At 54.7% G+C, this 19,237-nt stretch overlaps 1 protein-coding gene across 1 annotated transcript; it reads right to left on the bottom strand.

The window, feature by feature from the left end:
* Positions 1–6,566: 6,566 nt before the first annotated feature.
* Positions 6,567–17,943, bottom strand: LOC138829561 (cytochrome P450 11B2, mitochondrial-like). Its single transcript, XM_070025910.1, has 12 exons — positions 17,699–17,943; positions 15,035–15,169; positions 14,188–14,295; positions 13,936–14,091; positions 12,619–12,818; positions 12,289–12,492; positions 11,888–12,042; positions 10,809–10,975; positions 8,180–8,258; positions 7,882–8,070; positions 7,625–7,760; positions 6,567–6,774 (listed from the first exon to the last, which is right to left on the bottom strand). The coding sequence occupies exons 1-11, from the start codon at positions 17,941–17,943 to the stop codon at positions 7,647–7,649; spliced, it is 1,752 nt and encodes a 583-aa protein (XP_069882011.1). The 3' UTR covers positions 6,567–6,774; positions 7,625–7,646.
* Between the last annotated feature and the right edge of the window lie 1,294 nt (positions 17,944–19,237).

A 19,237-nucleotide genomic window follows, 5' to 3' on the forward strand; every position in this document is an offset into this window, starting at 1 on the left:
TTGTTGAAGATTTTCTCACTAATTCTGTATTATTTGTTATTCATACGCTGAATTTCTGGGTTAAATTTGGGAGCTCACATGTATAAAGAAATGTGTCCACTGTGTCTAGGTTTTCCAATTTGCTGATGTAGATTTGTTTTTGGAATTCCCCACCTGGACCTTTCTGTTACTGGAGGACTACTTCACACTTCCCCTTTCCATCTAAGCTTTGTGAAAATCTTCCCTCTTTCCCCTTGGTTACTGTAGGTAAGAATTTGTCATCACAAAAGAAAAAAATTGTCGTTTCATTGATTTTTGTGGTATTATTTTAGTCTCCATTTCATTTATTGCTGCTCTATTTTTAGGTAATTTTCTTTCATTTTACTAATTTGGAGTTACTGATTCTCTTAAATGCATTGAGATTCTTTTTATCGAAAAGTCTAAAATCATTTATTTTTTATCTAAAAATCTAAAATCTATTATCTAAAATCTATGTTTTGACTTGTAAAAAACCACTTTAGTAATACACCATATGGCTTTACCCACTTAAAGTTTATTGTACAAATGGTTCTTACATGTGACCACAGATTTTTTTTTTAGTGCAACCATCAGTTCTAGAACATTTACTAGTCCTGGAAAGAAATTCTGTACTCATTAACAGTCCATTATTCTCCTTCCACCCCATCACGGTTCCAGACTCAAATCACCAGCTACTTTCTGTCTCCTGGATTTTTCCATTACATATGAAAGGAATCACATCCTATGAAGATTTTGGGGACTGGCTTATTTTACCTAGTGTGATGATTTTACAGTCCATTTGTGTCAGTACAACTGTCTTCCAGAATCTGTGTTGAACTGGTTCCAGGACTCGTACAGATACCAAAAGTGAGGATAATTTTCTTAAAGGTGAGGGTGAGCTACAAAAGGTGAGTTCTGTGTACCAGGAGGGCCCCGAGGGGCCCTGCATCTCCCTGGCGTCCACATAAAATTGACGAGGGTTCCTCAGCTTTCCAGTTTCCACGCGGGAAAAAGCATTTCAGGGAATCTCAAAAAAAGAAAGTCTCATAAAGTGAAAATTTTAACAAGGATGTACCTTAGTATCACTTGATTAAAGTAGGGAGAAACGGAAAAGGAGGGGAATACTTCCTACGCCCTCTGCAGGAAATTGGAAGTAAAGACTCAAAATGGCTGCTTCTACTCTGGCTTGCACCCTTTGAGCTGGGTAAATGCAAGGCAGCCATGCTCTGTGGGTGAGCAGGGTGAGGACCACCAGAACACAGCCTAACCTTCAGGGCTTCCTGGGCAGGACATGCCCTCCATCCTTCCTGCCATTTCCCACCCACTTCCAAGGACAAGACAGATTAGAGGTTCTCTCCTGTTTTTAAGGAGAAGGCAGATTTAGACAGTCTCCCATATCTTCTATTCTTGTAACTTAACATTAAAAAGTGATTTGGAAGGAGGAGAGCTTGCCTGCTTTTTGAGCTTACTTCCTGGTTTTATTCTGAGTCTTGCCCCTTTGACATTTGTCTAAAGAATACGATAACTTCCTTGTGGCCTTATCCATCTATCCTGCTTCATTGTCCCCCTAAACAATGTTAGTTCCGGAAGTGACGCTGGGGCTCAGGCGGTAGAGCACTCGCCTTGAGCTGAAGAGCTCAGGGACAGCACCTAAGCCCAGAGTTCAAGCCCCACGACTGACCATAAAAAAAAACAAAAACAAAAAACCAAAAACAATGTTAGTTCCCTTTAAAGTTACAAGTGATATAAAAGGGTGACGTTTTGTCTTCTGTAGCCATTTTCTGCTGAGAGTGGTCTTTTTTGTCCCTGGCTAGAAAAAAAATGGAGCCAGAAAGTCCTCTTCCTCTCTGATTTACGAGGTGATGTGGGAAGTTGAGATGGCAAGAAATCTGGGTTATAGGCAGTCGTGATGAGGACTAATAGCAGATCAGGAACAAAAGACATCAATTTATTATTTTCACAAAGAGATAGTAATGAACACCATCCTTTAAAAGTAAACACTGGCTGGGTAGAGTGGCTCACACCCAAAATCCCAGCTGCTCAGGAGGCTGAGATCTGAGGATCATGGTTTGAAGCCAGCCCAGGCAGGAAAATCCATGAGAGTCTTTTCTCCAATAAATTACTCTGGGGAAAAAAAAAAAACAACTGGAAGTGGTGCTATGGCTTAAGTGGTAGAGTGCTAGCTTTGAGCAAAAGAAGCTCAAGGATAGTTCCCAGGCCCAGAGTTCAAGCCCTACAACTGATTAAAAAAAAAAAAAGTAGCCGGGTGCTGGTGGCTCACACCTATAATCCTAGCTACTCAAGATGTTGAGATCTGAGGGTCAAGGTTCAAAGCCAGCCTGGGCAGGAAACTCCATGAGACTCTTTATTTCCAATAAACCACTAGAAAACCAGAAGTAGCGCTGTGGCTCAAGCAGTAGAGCACTCACCTTGAGCTAAAGAGCACAGGAACAGCGCCCAGGCCCAGACTTCAAGCCCCACGACCAACCAAAAAAAATGTAAACAGTGATTCTTTTTTTTTTTTTTGTCCGGTTGTGGGGCCTGAACTCTGGGCCTGGGCGCTGTCCCTCAGCTCTTCAGCTCAAGGCTAGAGCTCTACCACTTGAGCCGCAGCGCCACTTCTGGCTTTTTTATTTTTGCTTATGTGGTGCTGAGGAATCAAACCCAGGGCCTCATGCATGCAAGGCAAGCGCTCTACCACTGAGCCACCTTCCCAGCCCAGGCCCCCTGGATCTTTTTCTGTCTTTTCTATTGTATTTATTGGTTTTTGTCATTTTGTATATATTTTCCTATTCTGTCTCTCGTACCATCTGCTCTGCCAGAGAGGCATCCTGCTTTACTTTGGTCTCTCAGCCTTCAGTTTGATTTTTCAGGATTTCTCTTTATTGAGATCCTTTTTTTCATGTCTTACATTGACTTTCTTACTTCAGTAATTTGCATATCTGTTTTTTAAATCTCTTTTAGTGTTTATCTGGATTCTCTTTGATCTCTTTTAGCTCTTTATGTGTACCCACTCAGAATTCACTCGGAATTCATTCGGCTTTGGTTCTCTTTGAATTCCTTTTATTTCTTTATTCCTATTCTCTTTGTTCCTGTTGTTGCTTGTAAACATTTCTTTTTCATTTAGTTCGACGTTTTTATCAATCGTCCTTTGAGTTCAGTATATGGAATTCCCTGTGCTTTGCTGTCACACTGCGCCTTGGTTGTACATTGGTTTTCAGGCCTGTTGTAGCTCCTGCTTTCTCGTCTTTCTAGGTTGGGGTTTACTCATTTGAGGGCTCCTGATGGCTAAGGCTTTTAGCTACCTAATGGATTGTTCTCTGTATCCTCACAGAGTGGGTATGAGCGTGCTTCCAGCCACGGTGTGTGGGCATATCTCAGCCCCAGTCCCTTTCCCATCTCAAAGTGCAATGAAATATTTGCATACCATAGGATGCCTTTGGTAGCATTGTTTGCACAGCAGTCTCACTATAGATGCTAGGAGTTGGGTTTTGTACACTAATGGAGGGGTTAGGACAGGTGAGGAGCTGGGTTCTGTATAGTGCTGGACAAGGCTAGGAGGAGCAGGGAGGATGAAGAAAGAGACAGGGAGTAAGGAAGGTATGAGACAGGAATGGGGTGTGGCTGGCACAGGTGCCTAGCAGGCTTGGAGCAGGCCTGCTGCTCAGTCTCAAGGAGTGGCGATGTCAGGAGTATGAGCAGAAAATCTGAGAGCTCTGAGGTACAAAAGGGAAAGGTTCCAAGAAATAGCAGAAGAATACAGGTAGGTTACTAGTGAGAAGAAAGAGGAAAAGAAAAAAACTAACTAGTGCAAAACAAAAGCAAAAAACTCAGGCCCACACAGTCGCTTTCCCTCTGTGGTGAGGACGTGGGCCGCTGCTGACTACACTCCGTCCTACGGTCTGTGAGTGACCCTTTGTGGGCGAGGAAGCCCTACGTCTCTCGAGTCCCCCTCTCTGCCTGGCTCTGGTCGTGTTGTGTCCTGGCATTGCCCCCAGACAGGGGAAAGTGCCAGCGTCACCAGTGCTGCTGCTGAGAGGGCAGATGGCCCTGGTCACCTGTGTCCAGTCTGTCCCAGCCTGGGTGCCACCCACAAGCTCCTTCCCCCCAGGGACATGTGGGCCGCTCTCCTGGGACACAGGGCTACCGGGAAAGGTCATGGGGAGTATGACAACACAAAGGCCAAACCCTCCTGAGGGTACTGTCGAGCGGGGTTCAGGGATGAGGCTCACAGGTCAGTCTTCCAAGTGCTCTAGCTGAGTTTCATGACGGCTGCTGGGGGGGAGTGAGGAGTGAATGCTTTCCATGGCCCTGGGGCAGGGTTTCTATGTAGCTGGACGGCACCAGCCAGTGAGTGAAGACCAGGCTGCCATGCTCATGGGCACAGTCCTGTGGAGTGGAGGGAGGTGTTCAACAGAGGACAGAGGGAGTTGCCAGAGACCCCAGGGTTCTGTGAGGGCATGAGCGCCTGGCCCCTGACACTGCCCTTGGCCTCCATACTGGCTTTGAGTCAGCTTGTCCTGGTGCTGAGTCAGCTTGTCCCGCCCACTTAGTCCTAGAGGCCCGTGGCTTAGTGCTCCTTGGAAACTGGAAAGTAAAGGAGCAGAGATCCCAGAGCCAATGTCCAGGTAATGAGGCTCCAGTGGATACCTGGGTCCGCCTCAGTGTGTGGCAAGGCAGGTGCAGGTCACCATCACAGCCAGACCTCTCACACAAGACAGCCCGCCTCGGCTTTCCTGGGTGAGCTCCAGTCCCAGGGAGAGGAATGGGGCTCCCTCGAATGGGAAGCTACTGCTCCCAGCAGACCATGGAGCTTCTGGATGGAGCCCACAAAGCCACCAAGCACAGGGACCACAGAACCACCAAGGACAGGGACCACAGAGTCACCAAGAACAGAGACCACAGAACCACCAAGGACAGGGACCACAGAGTCACCAAGGTCAGGGACCACAGAGCCACCAATGACAGAGACCACAGAACCACCAAGGTCAGAGAACACAGACTCACCAAGGACAGAGACCACAGAGTCACCAAGGACAGGGACCACAGAACCACCAAGGACAGAGACCACAGAACTACCAAAGACAGAGAACCACCAAGGACAGGGACCACAGAACCACCAAGGACAGAGACCACAGAACCACCAAGGACAGGGACCACAGAGTCACCAAGAACAGAGACCACAGAACCACCAAGGACAGGGACCACAGAGTCACCAAGGTCAGGGACCACAGAGCCACCAATGACAGAGACCACAGAACCACCAAGGTCAGAGAACACAGACTCACCAAGGACAGAGACCACAGAACCACCAAGGACAGGGACCACAGAACCACCAAGGACAGAGACCACAGAACCACCAAGGACAGAGACCACAGAATCACCAAGGACAGAGAACACAGAACTACCAAAGACAGAGAACCACCAAGGACAGAGACCACAGAACCACCAAGAACAGAGAACACAGAACCACCAAGGACAGAGAACACAGAAAACCAAGGACAGAAACCACAGAACCACCAAGAATAGAGACCACAGAACCACCAAGGACAGAGACCACAGAACCACCAAGGACCGAGACCACAGAACCACCAAGGACAGAGAACACAGAACCACCACCGAAGACGGCCTTAAAGAACTCAATACTGAATCTGAGTAATGATGACCTCTGGGGTCCCTCTCAGGGGACAACATGCAGCTCCTGTAATCTCAAGAACATAACTAAATACAAAATTGAGAATATTGCATAGTTTGTGTGTGTGTGTGTGTGTGTGTGTGTGTGTGTGTGTGTGTGTGTGTGTGTGTGTGTGTGTGTGTGTGTGTGTTCAGGAACAAGGATCACAGGGGTACCTTCCAAGTCAACTAGCTGAGTTTCAGAAAGGCCTAAATATGGTGTGTTCACTGTGTTCATTGGTGTTGAACAAGGCCCAAGGGAAGGGAGAGGTGGGACAGAGGAAGCTGCTCAGCCACTCCCCGGCCCCCAGATAGGAAAAGCAGGCATCAGCTCCATATCAAGGCCACACCACAGCCGCTGGACCTCTTCCCAGCGGCCTTCACTTCATGCTTCATGGTCATGAGCTAGAAACCAAGCCTTCAACCATGGGCCAGCATCGTAACAGAAGAACCAGCCCAGCCCCGGACCTCACCTTGGAGGTGGCTAGACTCTTCCTCCTCCACACCCCAGTGAAGCCCATCACAGCCTCTGCCGAGCCAGGCACTGGCAGGCACACCCATAGTGCCCGTTCCCTGTAAGTTAGGGACTCTTGTGTTTGGTGCTCCTTGGCATGCGCAGGTGACTTTTTTTGGGGGGGGGGTCTGGTCGTGGGGCCTGAACTCTGGGCCTGGGCGCTGTCCCTCAGCTCTTCAACTCAAAGCTAGCGCTCTACCACTTGAGCCACAGCGCCACTTCCGGTTCTTTTTTCTTTTTTTGCTTATGTGGTGCTGTGGAATCAAACCCAGGGCCTCAGGCATGCAAGGCAAGCGCTCTACCACTGAGCCACCTTCCCAGCCCGCGCAGGTGACTTTAGGAGTTTGCTTTAACAGCCATAGCAACGCACTGCAAACTAGTGTTTAAACAACAGAGGTTTAGTTTTTCAGTCGTGGGGGTGGGGAGTGGGAACAACGTGGCAGAGTTGGGCTTTCCTCCGGCTCCTCTCCTGCTGTCTGAACATCTCCCTCCTGTGTCTGCACACGGCGCCTGCTGTCTTCCTCAGTGGCATGGGTCAGTCAGGCTGGTTTGGACTTCATCCCTCGTAACATCATCAAATGTTCACAACTCTGTCATTAGTTAGTTACACAATCCCATCAGAAGGTCCTGGGCTTTAGGGTCAACATGGAGACATCCATAATTCATCCTTTACCTTCCACAACCTGGCTGAGTCTCTTGTTCTCTCTGACTGTCCTGAACTCTCATGGCTAAAAGGAAATCTGAAAGAAGTTTCTACTCTACGGACTCAGGAGGTCCTGGTTCACATCTGTCTGGGCCTCGCATCCTGAGGAAGACAGTTCACCCTGCAGCCACCTCCTGCCCTCTGCTATCTCCAGAATGTTCTCTCGCCTGCAAGTAGAATCCTACAACACTGCCCCCGTGGAGCCAGGTATATTTACTGCATTTTCTTGGCTGATTTTATAGAATAGAAAACTTATGGCTAAATCTTGCAGGCCATGAGTTCAAGGCATGCGTGCGTGCACACACACACACACACACACACACACACACCATCTCTTTTTACCTGACTTGCTTTGGGAATATCGTCTCATGCTTTACCAGAGTGGTTTAGAGCGCAGTGTCGCTATTTCTGCCTTCTGCAGCAGCCGGGATTCGAGGCACATGCCACTACACCTGGCTTATTGTCTGAGATGTCACCTCACTACTTTATTTTGGGTTTGGAGCTTGATCTGTTATCAGATGGTGATCGCTCTGATTTCTGCCTCCTGAGTAGCTGGGATTACAGGTGTCAGCCTCTGCGTATGGCCAAATCGTAGGAGTGGGTGGAGGGTCGTTGCTGGAGGAGGCCGGCTACACAGAACCGGCCTGGCACCCACCCTCCCGTGCCCTGCCCTGGCTTTGCTGCCCTGGGAGCACTGTTGTAAGGGGGAAGAAGAGGTCAGAGGGAGGGTGACCTGCCTGGCCCTTCGTGAGAGAGGCACTAGCTTGCAGGCTGGAAAGTGAGGAGGGGGAAGGAGGTGGGCATCAGCACGAAGCGGTAGGCCATCTTTAAGTCTTCCTGCAGCAGAGTCTTCACCTGGAAGGATTTCAGCACCTAGGACAGAGCAAGGCTCCGTGACCTCCGGGGCACTGCTCTTGCTTGGGCCTTTGGAGTCTGAGCCCAGCCCCGCTCCGTGCCAGCCCGCCGCACCCCGGGCCCCGCCCCGACCGCTCACGTGGTGAAGCAGCAGCAGCATCTCCGCCTCAGCCAGGCGCCGCCCCAGGCACTGGCGCACCCCAAAGCCGAAGGCCAGGTGGCTGAAGCGCAGCCGCTCATCCAGCCAGCGCTGGGGGTTGTAGCGCTCGGGGCTCTTGAAGACGGCCGGATTCCGGCCCATGGAGTACAGATACACGTGGACAGAAGTCTGTGGGGGTGGAGGGGGTGAGTGGCCGTAGGCGACAGGCGGCCGTGGATGACCAGCAGCCGCGGGTGGCGGGCGGAGGGGTCTGTGGGGTGGGGCAGGGTGCACTCACCCCAGCAGGCACACGGTAGTTCTGAAGCACCACATCCGAGGGAGGGGTTCTGTCCAAAATGCTGCCAGTTGGGTAGAGCCTGTCAGTAGGGGGGGCAAGAAGGGCCTCAGGCATGGCAGAGAGGACGGGGGCCTGTCCCCACACACAGAGGACGGGGGACCCTCCCCCCCACACGAGAGGACGGGGGCCTGTCCCCACACAGAGAGGACGGGGGCCTGTCCCCACACACAGAGGACGGGGGACCCTCCCCACACACAGAGAGGACGGGGACCTGTCCCCACACAGAGAGGACGGGGGGGCCTGTCCCCACACAGAGAGGACGGGGGAGCCTGTCCCCACACAGAGAGGACGGGGGAGCCTGTCCCCACACAGAGAGGACGGGGGGGCCTGTCCCCACACAGAGAGGACGGGGGAGCCTGTCCCCACACAGAGAGGACGGGGGCCTGTCCCCACACAGAGAGGACGGGGACCTGTCCCCACACAGAGAGGACGGGGGAGCCTGTCCCCACACAGAGAGGACGGGGACCTGTCCCCACACAGAGAGGACAGGGGAGCCTGTCCCCACACAGAGAGGATGGGGGAGCCTGTCCCCACACAGAGAGGACGGGGAGCCTGTCCCCACACAGAGAGGATGGGGGACCCTCCCCCCCACACAGAGAGGACGGGGGCCTGTCCCCACACACAGAGAGGACAGGGGAGCCTGTCCCCACACAGAGAGGATGGGGGAGCCTGTCCCCACACAGAGAGGACGGGGAGCCTGTCCCCACACAGAGAGGATGGGGACCTGTCCCCACACAGAGAGGACGGGGGACCCTCCCCCACACACAGAGGACAGGGGACCCTCCCCCACACACAGAGAGGACAGGGGAGTCTGTCCCCACACACAGAGGACGGGGGCCTGTCCCCACACAGAGAGGACGGGGGACCCTCCCCCCCACACAGAGGACGGGGGACCCTCCCCCCCACACAGAGAGGACGGGGGAGCCTGTCCCCACACAGAGAGGACGGGGACCTGTCCCCACACAGAGAGGACGGGGGACCCTCCCCCCCACACAGAGAGGACGGGGGCCTGTCCCCACACACAGAGAGGACAGGGGAGCCTGTCCCCACACAGAGAGGACGGGGGAGCCTGTCCCCACACAGAGAGGACGGGGGGCCTGTCCCCCCACACAGAGAGGACGGGGGCCTGTCCCCACACAGAGAGGACGGGGGGGCCTCTCCCCACACAGAGAGGACGGGGACCTGTCCCCCCACACAGAGGACGGGGGACCCTCCCCCCCACACAGAGAGGACAGGGGAGCCTGTCCCCACACAGAGAGGAAGGGGACCTGTCCCCACACAGAGAGGACGGGGGAGCCTGTCCCCACACAGAGAGGACGGGGAGCCTGTCCCCACACAGAGAGGATGGGGACCTGTCCCCACACAGAGAGGACGGGGGACCCTCCCCCACACACAGAGGACAGGGGACCCTCCCCCACACACAGAGAGGACAGGGGAGTCTGTCCCCACACACAGAGGACGGGGGCCTGTCCCCACACAGAGAGGACGGGGGACCCTCCCCCCCACACAGAGGACGGGGGACCCTCCCCCCCACACAGAGAGGACGGGGGAGCCTGTCCCCACACAGAGAGGACGGGGACCTGTCCCCACACAGAGAGGACGGGGGACCCTCCCCCCCACACAGAGAGGACGGGGGCCTGTCCCCACACACAGAGAGGACAGGGGAGCCTGTCCCCACACAGAGAGGACGGGGGAGCCTGTCCCCACACAGAGAGGACGGGGGGCCTGTCCCCCCACACAGAGAGGACGGGGGCCTGTCCCCACACAGAGAGGACGGGGGGGCCTCTCCCCACACAGAGAGGACGGGGACCTGTCCCCACACACAGAGGACGGGGGACCCTCCCCCCCACACAGAGAGGACAGGGGAGCCTGTCCCCACACAGAGAGGAAGGGGACCTGTCCCCACACAGAGAGGACGGGGGAGCCTGTCCCCACACAGAGAGGACGGGGACCTGTCCCCACACAGAGAGGACGGGGGCCTGTCTCCACACACAGAGAGGACGGGGGCCTGTCCCCCCACACAGAGGACGGGGGCCCTGTCCCCACACAGAGAGGACAGGGGCCTGTCCCACACACACACAGAGGATGGGGGGCCTGTCCCCGCCACACAGAGAGGACGGAGACCTGTCCCCACCACACAGAGAGGATGGGGGGGGACCTGTCCCCACCACACAGAGAGGATGGGGGCCTGTCCCCCCACATAGAGAGGACGGGGACCCTCCCCCACACACAGAGAGGACGGGGGCCTGTCCCCACACACAGAGAGGATGGGGGGGCCCTGTCCCCACCACACATTCCTACCTAAGACCCTGCAAAGACACCATAAGGCCCAGGCATCGCAGTGGGTGCCCTTGAGCTTCTGAGCTCAGCAAAATCTCCCAGCCTGAGCAGACCCGGTGAGGGGACGGGTTGGGCTGGCACTGGTGCTGACGGGCACCCCAGCGCCTCGCCAGCGCCTGCCCTCGGGGAGGGGCGGAGAGAGGGTGAAGGCGGGTCTCCCCAGCGCCAGCTCTGCTCCTCCACTGGAGACCACAGGGGTCACCCTGCCTGGGCAGGCCGCAGGGCGTACCTCAGCGTCTCCTTGATGGCGGCCCGCAGCAGGGGCAGCTCCGAGATGGCCTTGCAGGGATCTTCGGTGATGCTGGCCGCGGCGGCCAGGCTCTCCTGCCGAAGGGCCCGCTGCACAGCGGGGTTCCGAGCCAGCTCGAAGAGCGTCATCATCAAGGTGAAGGAGGTCTGCAGACGCCACGGGGGGGGGGGGGGGGAGGGGAGGCTCAGAAAAGGGAGCTGCCCGCGTCCCCCACCCCAGGTCACCCACGGCAGAGGGACGCCCCTGCCCTGGGGAAGGGTGGGCCCAGGACCACCAGCCTCCCAAGTACTGTGCCCTAAGTACCGAAGCCCCACAGATGCCGGCCCAGCTCCCTCCCCCGCTGCTCCAGGGCCTGACTCCCATGCACTGCGCTGCACAGGTGTCCCTTGGAGATGACCGTTAGTGCCCCTCAGGGGTATTTTGAAAAGAACAGCCACCTGCCTTCAGGACCCTGAGTGCCTAGCGGTCCACAGGACCCTCCGCCCCAACCATGTCCAGCCTGAGCTTCCCCAGGCCCCAGCGGGCCTTGCTGCGGACTCTTCCACTACACGAGGGGTCTCGGCGTGGCCAAAGTGTCTCCTTTGTATCCGGAGCCCCCAGAGTGGCCTGAGTGGCAGTGTGGCTTCCTAGGCCCTCCCTGATCCCAGCAGCCTCCCTGTGCCGCGCTGTCTCCCAGGGCCCTGTAGGCGTACTGGAGAGCGCAGCGCCCTGACCTCCCTCGGCTGGCTGGCATAGGGGGCCAGTCCGACAGGCCGGGCCTCGACTCCTGCCTCACCTCCCTCCGCAGATGGACTGCTTTCTCACAGTGCTGACGCCCGCCCTGCGCTCTGCTCCCCCCTCCCCTTCCTCGGCCCCTCCCCTCTGCTTTGCTCCTCCTCTGTCAGCTCCAGCCACCATCCTCCAGGGAGCCTGGGAGAGCTGCCTCCACGTGAGGGCCCCCGGGCTTCCATCGGACACTCCAGCCTAGGGGTGGGGCTTGGGGCAACTGTTCCTGGGAAAACTTGGCCAAGGGGGAGCGTGAGCTTTGTGCTGGGCCAGGAGGTGGCCGTGGGCCCGACCGTGTCCACGCTTCCAGCCGTGAGCTCCAGAGTGTTGGCTTTGATGGCGTCAAGGGGCAGGTCCTTGTGTGCTAGCAGCTCGGGCACGATGCCGCTGTAGTCCTGGTGAGGGCTGAGAGCCAGCTCCTGCCGCACCTTCTCGATGCAGCTGTTGGCTGTGGGGGGCCAGGGTCAGGGGTCAGGGGTCAGGGAGGCGCCTCTCTGTCCTCTCCCCACCGCCCCACCGCCCAGCACATCTGCTTCTCCCCATCCCTTTCCGCCATCTCCAGTGCCGGCCCAGCCACCACCTCGCCACCAACTGCCCGCAAGGACCAATGGGAAGTCAACGCTTGGCGTGCGGCCTGTGACCAGAATAAACCAGAAATGGGGCGACGGTTGTGCCACTGCCCTGCGGCCCTCACCGTACTCGGAAATGAAGTCCCAGGCCTCAAAGTGCTCCTTCCAGGCCTGGGGTCTGGTCCAGCGGGACAGGCTCCTGGGCAGGAACATGAACTGCCCGGTGGACTTGAACATGACCTCCAGGGCATGGATGAAGTTCAGGCTTCTGGAACTCATGTTTTGGTCAAAGAGGCCCAGCCGCTCCCCAAAAAGAGCGAAGTTGCTAGCTGCAGAGACCATGGCATTGCTGAGCGGAAGTAAGTCCAGGCTGAAGGATGCCTCCCCTCCCCCGGCCCTCCCCCCCACCCCCCCCCCCACCCTCCCCAGACCACGGCCTGCGCACAGCCACAAACCTTCTATAGAGTAATAGAAGATGCTGGGCTGGACGTCCAGGGTGAGGCTCCCACGGGTGTTCCGCAGCATCTTTTTCCGCAGGTACGCGGAGAAGTCCCTGGCCACCGCGTCCACCATGGGGAAGAACTTCTGGGCAGCCTTTGGTGTCAGCACCGAGCGGTTCATCGGCAGTCGGTTGAGGTGCCACTCGGGCCCGTTCCTGCAGCAATGGGAGTCAAGCCTGAGAGGAGGCTCCAGCCCTGGCCACGCTGCCCTTCTGGGGCCCGCTGGACACTGGGCGGGCGGGGGATGGCCGCCGGCTCAGGGGCACGCAGCGGCGCGCAGCGGCACTCCCTGTCTGTACCATCTCCCACAGCGACCCTTGGGTGCTGGGTCAACGGTCACCAAAGTCTCCGCTGGGGCTGGACAGATCTGCATGGACTTGTTGGGAGCATTGGCCGCCCTGACCGGGGTGGAGGCCTTTTCTTCAGGCGGGGGCCGACCCTCCCGCCCAGCTTCGCCTGCCTGACCACCTCAGAGTGCAGAAGCCGTGGCTGGCCTCTCCCTCCCTGCCTTTCCCCGTGGCAGCTGCGCTCTGAGTCAGTACCCCCATCTGTCTCTGTGAAGTGTCCCCCCTTCTGCAGGCCGGGACCCAAGCCTGCCCTGCCGCAGCGCCCACCAGCCATGGCCCACGGCCCCTCGGAAATGCTTCTGTGAACCAGGATTGTCACTCTGCATCGCAAGCCACCGTGAGCACCGCCCACTTCCCAGGGCAAATGCCTGCCTTTACGGGCAGCGGCCGCACCCCACACACGCTCACCCAGACACACCTGCGTCCACCAGAACCACAAAACACATGTGCGACAACCACTGCACACTCAGAGCGCACTCTTCCTGTCTGTGCACTTGCACAAGTCACTGGTGCAAGTGCAAATACAAGGAATGTGCAGTCCTGCGCAGGGTGTGTGTGCCTCCATGCTCACGAGGAGCCTGCTTGCTTTGTGGGCATACCCCACATCCTCCCAAAGGGAAGGTTGCTTCATCTCTAAGCATGAAGATGCCAAGCGGGCCAGCTCGATTGCCCGTCCCTCCGGAACACACGGGGTCAGCTTTATGATCTGTAGGAAGGACAGCCTCCGATGGGGAGGGGGACGTGGAGGGGCCCGCTTCCTGGGTTTGCTCAGCGCACTTCCTCTCTCCTGCAGGTGCCCTTGGCCCCAAGCTGAGGGCCCTGTGGGATGGCCACATGGGCAGGCACCCTGCTTCCACCCACACAGTATCCAGGGCCTTCAGTCTACCCAGCCCTCCTCCCTTCTCATTCCCTAGGGGCTCCTCACAGCAAGAACACGCCGCGTTTCTGCCCGCGATGCTCCCTGTGGGCCACCCAGGGCTCCACCAGCCGCCGGTGTGGATGCAAACTCTCCACCTGGTACAGCTTCTCAGCGTCCTCTGGCAGCATCACCGATACGACCTGCGAACTCCCCACGTCGTACCTGCGGACGCACAGAGCTGCTGGACGCCATCCTGTCCTTCCCAGGCCTCTGCAGACCCACCCAGAGTGGCTGCTGTGGCTCTGGCCTCCTCCTGACCTCCCATGCGGCCCAGCGGGGCCACTCCCACCACAGTGCTCTCTGCTCTGTCTGTGCTCGGTGCGCTCCGCTTCTCTCTGTCCACCTGGAAGACTTTGGAATCCATGGCTGTAGGGAGCTGACGGTAAAGCTCAACAGTAAAGGTCATCTCAACCCTTGTGCTTGCTTGAAGGCACATACAAAGAACTGGCTTACTTGAAAAACACCAGGTGCCCAGGATTGCTTTGCTATGTCTGCTGAGTCTGTTTTACATTTAACCAGTTGACCTTGTCTTGTTTTTATTGCACTCTGTTTTTACTAAACTTAAATCTTCCTTGTTTTTCTGGACTACAGTAACCTTATGCTACTTCTTGATTTCTAACAGCATATATCAGAGAAAGTAAAAATAAACGGGGCTGCAGTCTTGAGCTGCAGACCTCCCGACCCCATCCTTTGTCTTGTGTCTTTCTTCTTCATCCTCACCCCCTAAATCAGGATTCCCTTCCGTTGCCGGCAGGCTCTGGCAAGTGGTGCCCAAACAGGGACCTGAAAACCTGGGACCACGGCAGAGGACCTGGCTACCGTAAGAGGACATCCAGAAACTTAGGAAGGAGGGCGGGAGAGAGTATAGTCGGGAGTAAGAAATTATGGGGCAAGGTAACAGGCGCACGCTCTATGTGCAGGCTCTCAAGGGCATGCTCCACGCTCGAGGAGTGAAAGTTGGACAGAGTCAGTTAAAACATTTCTTTCACTTTGTTGAGCAAGTATGCCCCGGTTCCCGGAGGAAGGAACCATTAATTTAGAAACTTGGCAAAAAATTGGAAAAAGGATTCAGGGACACTATGACACAAATGGCCCTAAAAAAAACCTGGTGGATGCTTTTACTCCTTGGAATTTGGTCCGAGATGTTTGGATCCCAAGCATGAGCAGACGAAATTCAATCCGTTGATTGGGGAAGTTGAACAGGGTGGCAAACATCACCCTGCCCTGGGAGCGTATGCCGCTGCCCGAGAGGAACTAAGAAAATTCATAAAAGCTGAACCCACTGGGTCAGGCAATGAGGAAAAATCAGATGGCTCAGATACTCAGGAAAAAGTATATGATGAGCTTTCTGAGGACAGACTGGCCCATGTTGAGGAAATGTTGAATTCAGTCATGGATGGATTGTCACAGATTCAAACAAAGCAACAAACCCCTTTAAAGGTGAATCTTTGTGAGCCACCGCCGACAGTCCTGGAGGGCTTCGATTCCTTTCCGCCACCCCCTCCACCTGTCATTGTCCTGACACTGCCTAGTCGGCCCAGGCCTTTGAAGCTACCTAGTCCTCCTAAAGATGAATTCCCTCTTGGGACCAGGGCTAATCTCCCTCCCAGGAAAAGCCCCCTGCGGCTCTTTGGCACACTGCTCATAGAGGAGAGGGTATTTCTGGTTTTCACTTATTTCCTGTAACGGAGGACCAAAATTAACAAAGAACTCATCAACCCTTCCATTTAAACAAATAAGGGACCTAAAAAATGCTTGCGCTCAATATGGGCCTACAGCTCTATTTACTCAGGTAATGTTGGAAACTTTGTCCACTGATGCTTTATGCCCAAATGATTGGAAAGTTAGCTAGAGCTTGCTTAGTGGAGGAGACTACTTATTGTAGAAGTCTGAATTTGTGGAACAGTGTCAGGCCACAGCATTCGTCAACAGGGCTAATAATATACCCACTACATTTGCAGAGCTCACTGGGGACACCCAGACCCAGTTAAATTACCCTGTGGGCGCATATGCTCAGATCAATGCCGCTGCTAACTATGCCTAGAAAAAGCTTCCTAACTCTAGTAAGACTGAGGACCTCTCCAAAATTAGACAGGGACCAGATGAACCTTATCAAATTTCGTCTCTCGATTACTGGAGGCAACAGGCCATCTGGTCCAAGATGGGGATGCCAGCATGGCTCTTGTACAACAATTGGCATATGAAAATGCTAATGCAGCCTGCCAAGCGGCCATCAGACCTTTTAGAAAAAAGGGAGGAATAACTGATTATATTCGGCTCTGCCCAGACATTGGCCCATCCTATATGCAGGGCCTCACTCCGGCTGCTACACTTTCAAGGCCGGATTGATGACAAGGTAGAACAAAAACTAGAGGCACTGTATACATCAGTATTATCTTTAGGAGAACAAGTCCACACTCTGCAAACTTCACAGCGAGTGCACGGTCATGCCCGGTTTGGTTTCCTTTGTGTGACCCCTCCCATATACAACAAATCAAACCACTCGTGGGGAAAAGTTGTAGCACTTCTCAATGGTATTTGGCACCATAATAACTTGTCTTTAGACCTTTTTCAACTCCACAGGCAAAGAGCCGGATTAGAACAAGCCCCACCTCTGGACTCTGAAGTGGTAAAAACTGCTAAAGAACTATTTGAACAATTTCAACACTGTATCCCATCTCTGACTAATGTTAAAGAACAGCTAATGACATCGTTTGGCCGGGGAACGCTTTTACTGATGGTTTTTCTTTTTTTTGTTGGTCATGGGGCCTGAACTCTGGGCCTGGGCGCTGTCCCCCAGCTCTTCAGCTGTAGACTAGTGCTCTACCACTGAGCTTCAGCCCCACTTCGTTTTTTTCTGCTTATGTGATACTGAAGAATCGAACCCAGGGCCTCATGCATGCAAGGCAAGCACTCTACTACTGAGCCACCTTCCCAGCCCCTACTGATGGTTTTTCTATGCCTTCCTTGCATTATACATGTACTACAAAACTCTTATTAGTTTAGCCAGCCAGTTGCATAAGATCAAGCTCCAAGTGAATGAATTTCCCCCGAGAGGAATCACAGCCAGAGACGGGTAAGAGGGGGTGCCAGTCTGACCAACCTAAGACAGGGCCTTCAGCTTCGCTCTGAAGAAGTTCCAAATGACGGGTAAGACAGACAAGGCGATCCACCCAACCTAAGACAGGTGGGTTTGTTTCTTCAAACAAAGACAGGGAAATGTAGGGAGCTGACAGTAAAGCTCAAGAGTAAAGGTCATCTGGACCCTTGTGCTAGCTTGAAGGCACGTACAAAGAACTGGCTTACTTGAAAAACACCAGGTGCCCAGGATTGCTTTGCTATGTCTGCTGAGTCTGTTTTACATTTAACCAGTTGACCTTGTCTTGTTTTTATTGCACTCTGTTTTTACTAAACTTAAATCTTCCTTGTTTTTCTGGACTACAGTAACCTTATGCTACTTCTTGATTTCTAACAGCATATATCAGAGAAAGTTAAGAATAAACGCGACTACAGTCTTGAGCTGCAGACCTCCCGACCCCATCCTTTGTCTTGTGTCTTTCTTCTTCATCCTCACCCCCTAAATCAGGATTCCCTTTCACTGACAGCAGGCTCTGGCACCTGGCAGTGACCAGGCCCACAGCTACCCTGCTCCTTCCTTCCTCAGGCACAGGGCAGAGAGGCCCATGGCGGAGGTATGGGTCTGGCCGGGGCCGGGGCACCCTCGGGGCTGGAGCTGCCGCATCCTTAGCAGGGCAGGAGAGGCGCTCACCTGAAGATGGGCCCCAGGGCCTGGAAGAGGCGGTGCACGTCCAGGTGTCTGTTCTCATGGCCCTGGTCCCTCCAGATCTGCAGCAGCCTCAGCCACCTGTTGCCCGGGCACTGGGGGATGGCCTCGAAGGGCAGCACCGGCTTGGGGGTGGGCGCGGCCCTGGTGCCCAGTGCCCTCGTGCTGAGCAGGTGCAGCCAGGGCCTGGCCAGCCACGCACCTGCCTTCATCCCAACGGACACTGCCATGCTGCCTCCTCCCCATCCCACCCAGGTCCTTTATATACCATCTGGGAACCTCCCTAGCTGACTGATGACATCACGGGAGACGCTGTCCCTGGGCCTGCCCAGGAGCTCCAGAGCACCGATGGGGACTGCCATCCTCAGCCAGACGTAGGGGGAGGGATGGCCAAGTGCCCGTCCTCTGTCCCTGTGAGGCCTGTGGGGGTGGGAGCCGGGCGGGTGTGGGGTCCCGATTATGAGCTCACGGCTTCAGACAGAGCCCCTCTTCCCGAGGGGGAAGGAAGATGGATGGATGCTGTAGCCTTTGAAGAGATCAGAGGCGGCCTTGGGTTCTTTTCATAGATGTTCCTTTTATGTTCCCTTTAATACAAATGCGTCTGAAAAGTGTATTGAGGCACCGTGCTCCTCCCTTTACAAGTCTGAATTTGTTATAGCAGAAAAGGAAGTTATTCCTTCTGCTGCGTGGAGAATGAAAATGAGAGTCGCTGGTGACACTGAGGCTTCCCCTTCTGGAGAGACTTTGGTCATGAGCCCGACTGAGCGGCCCCGACCAGGAGCCACGCGCTCGCAAGCCGCGTTCCCTGCAGCACCACCAGCCACACATCCCACAGCAGCGCTGGGCTACAGAACACCTGCTTTCTTACCCCCAGTGGCAATGAGACACCAGGTCCAGCCACAAGGACGGCTACCGAAACAAGAGGCCTCCCATTCCCCACGGCCGCTTTTCTTGTCAAGAACGCCATCAAGCTGAAATGATTGACTTTTCAGACTGGCTTCTTTCTCTGAGTAACCGGGGTTTAGTTTCTCCTTATCTTTTCGACCATGAGGAATTCATTTCTTCTTAGCATTGAATAAAACACATTCTTCGCATGTATCGAATAAAGTATCATTCTTTGCACAGTATTCATCCAGTCGCCTATATAAGACATCTTGATTTCTAAGTTTTGACAACTATGAATGAAACTGCTACCTGATTTTTGGGTGGATTCTGGTTTGCCATGCATTTGAAGAAAAAAAAATACCAACCGCACAAATGCTGGACCATAGAATGCATTTAGTTTTGTCTTCTAAAGTTGTTGTGTCATTTTGTATGTTCAGAAACTATAAATAAGATGTATGTTGCTCACTTCTTCAACAACCTGTGGTGTTGGCAGTGTTTTGGATTTCTGAGGTTTGTAACCTTATTTCATTTGTTTTGTTTTTTTGTTTGCTCGTGGGGCCTGAACTCTGGGCCTGGGCGCTGTCCCTCAGCTCTTCAGCTCAAGGCTAGCGCTCTACCAGTTGAGCCACAGCGCCACTT

Source organism: Dipodomys merriami, unplaced genomic scaffold (genome assembly GCF_024711535.1).
Source record: "Dipodomys merriami isolate MVZ:Mamm:240054 unplaced genomic scaffold, mDipMer1.0.p SCAF_174, whole genome shotgun sequence".
NCBI classification, from domain to species: Eukaryota; Metazoa; Chordata; class Mammalia; order Rodentia; family Heteromyidae; genus Dipodomys; species Dipodomys merriami.

Bases quoted from the DNA above. Each gene is read 5' to 3' on its own strand.
- LOC138829561 (XM_070025910.1), bottom strand. From the start codon at position 17,943: ATGGCAGTGTCCGTTGGGATGAAGGCAGGTGCGTGGCTGGCCAGGCCC. The intron at 12,043-12,288 runs GTGAGGGCCGCA...GGCCCCCCACAG, and splicing joins GGACTTCATTTCCGAGTACG to CCAACAGCTGCATCGAGAAG. The intron at 10,976-11,887 runs GTCGGGCCCACG...TGGCGTCTGCAG, and splicing joins CGGCTGGAAGCGTGGACACG to ACCTCCTTCACCTTGATGAT.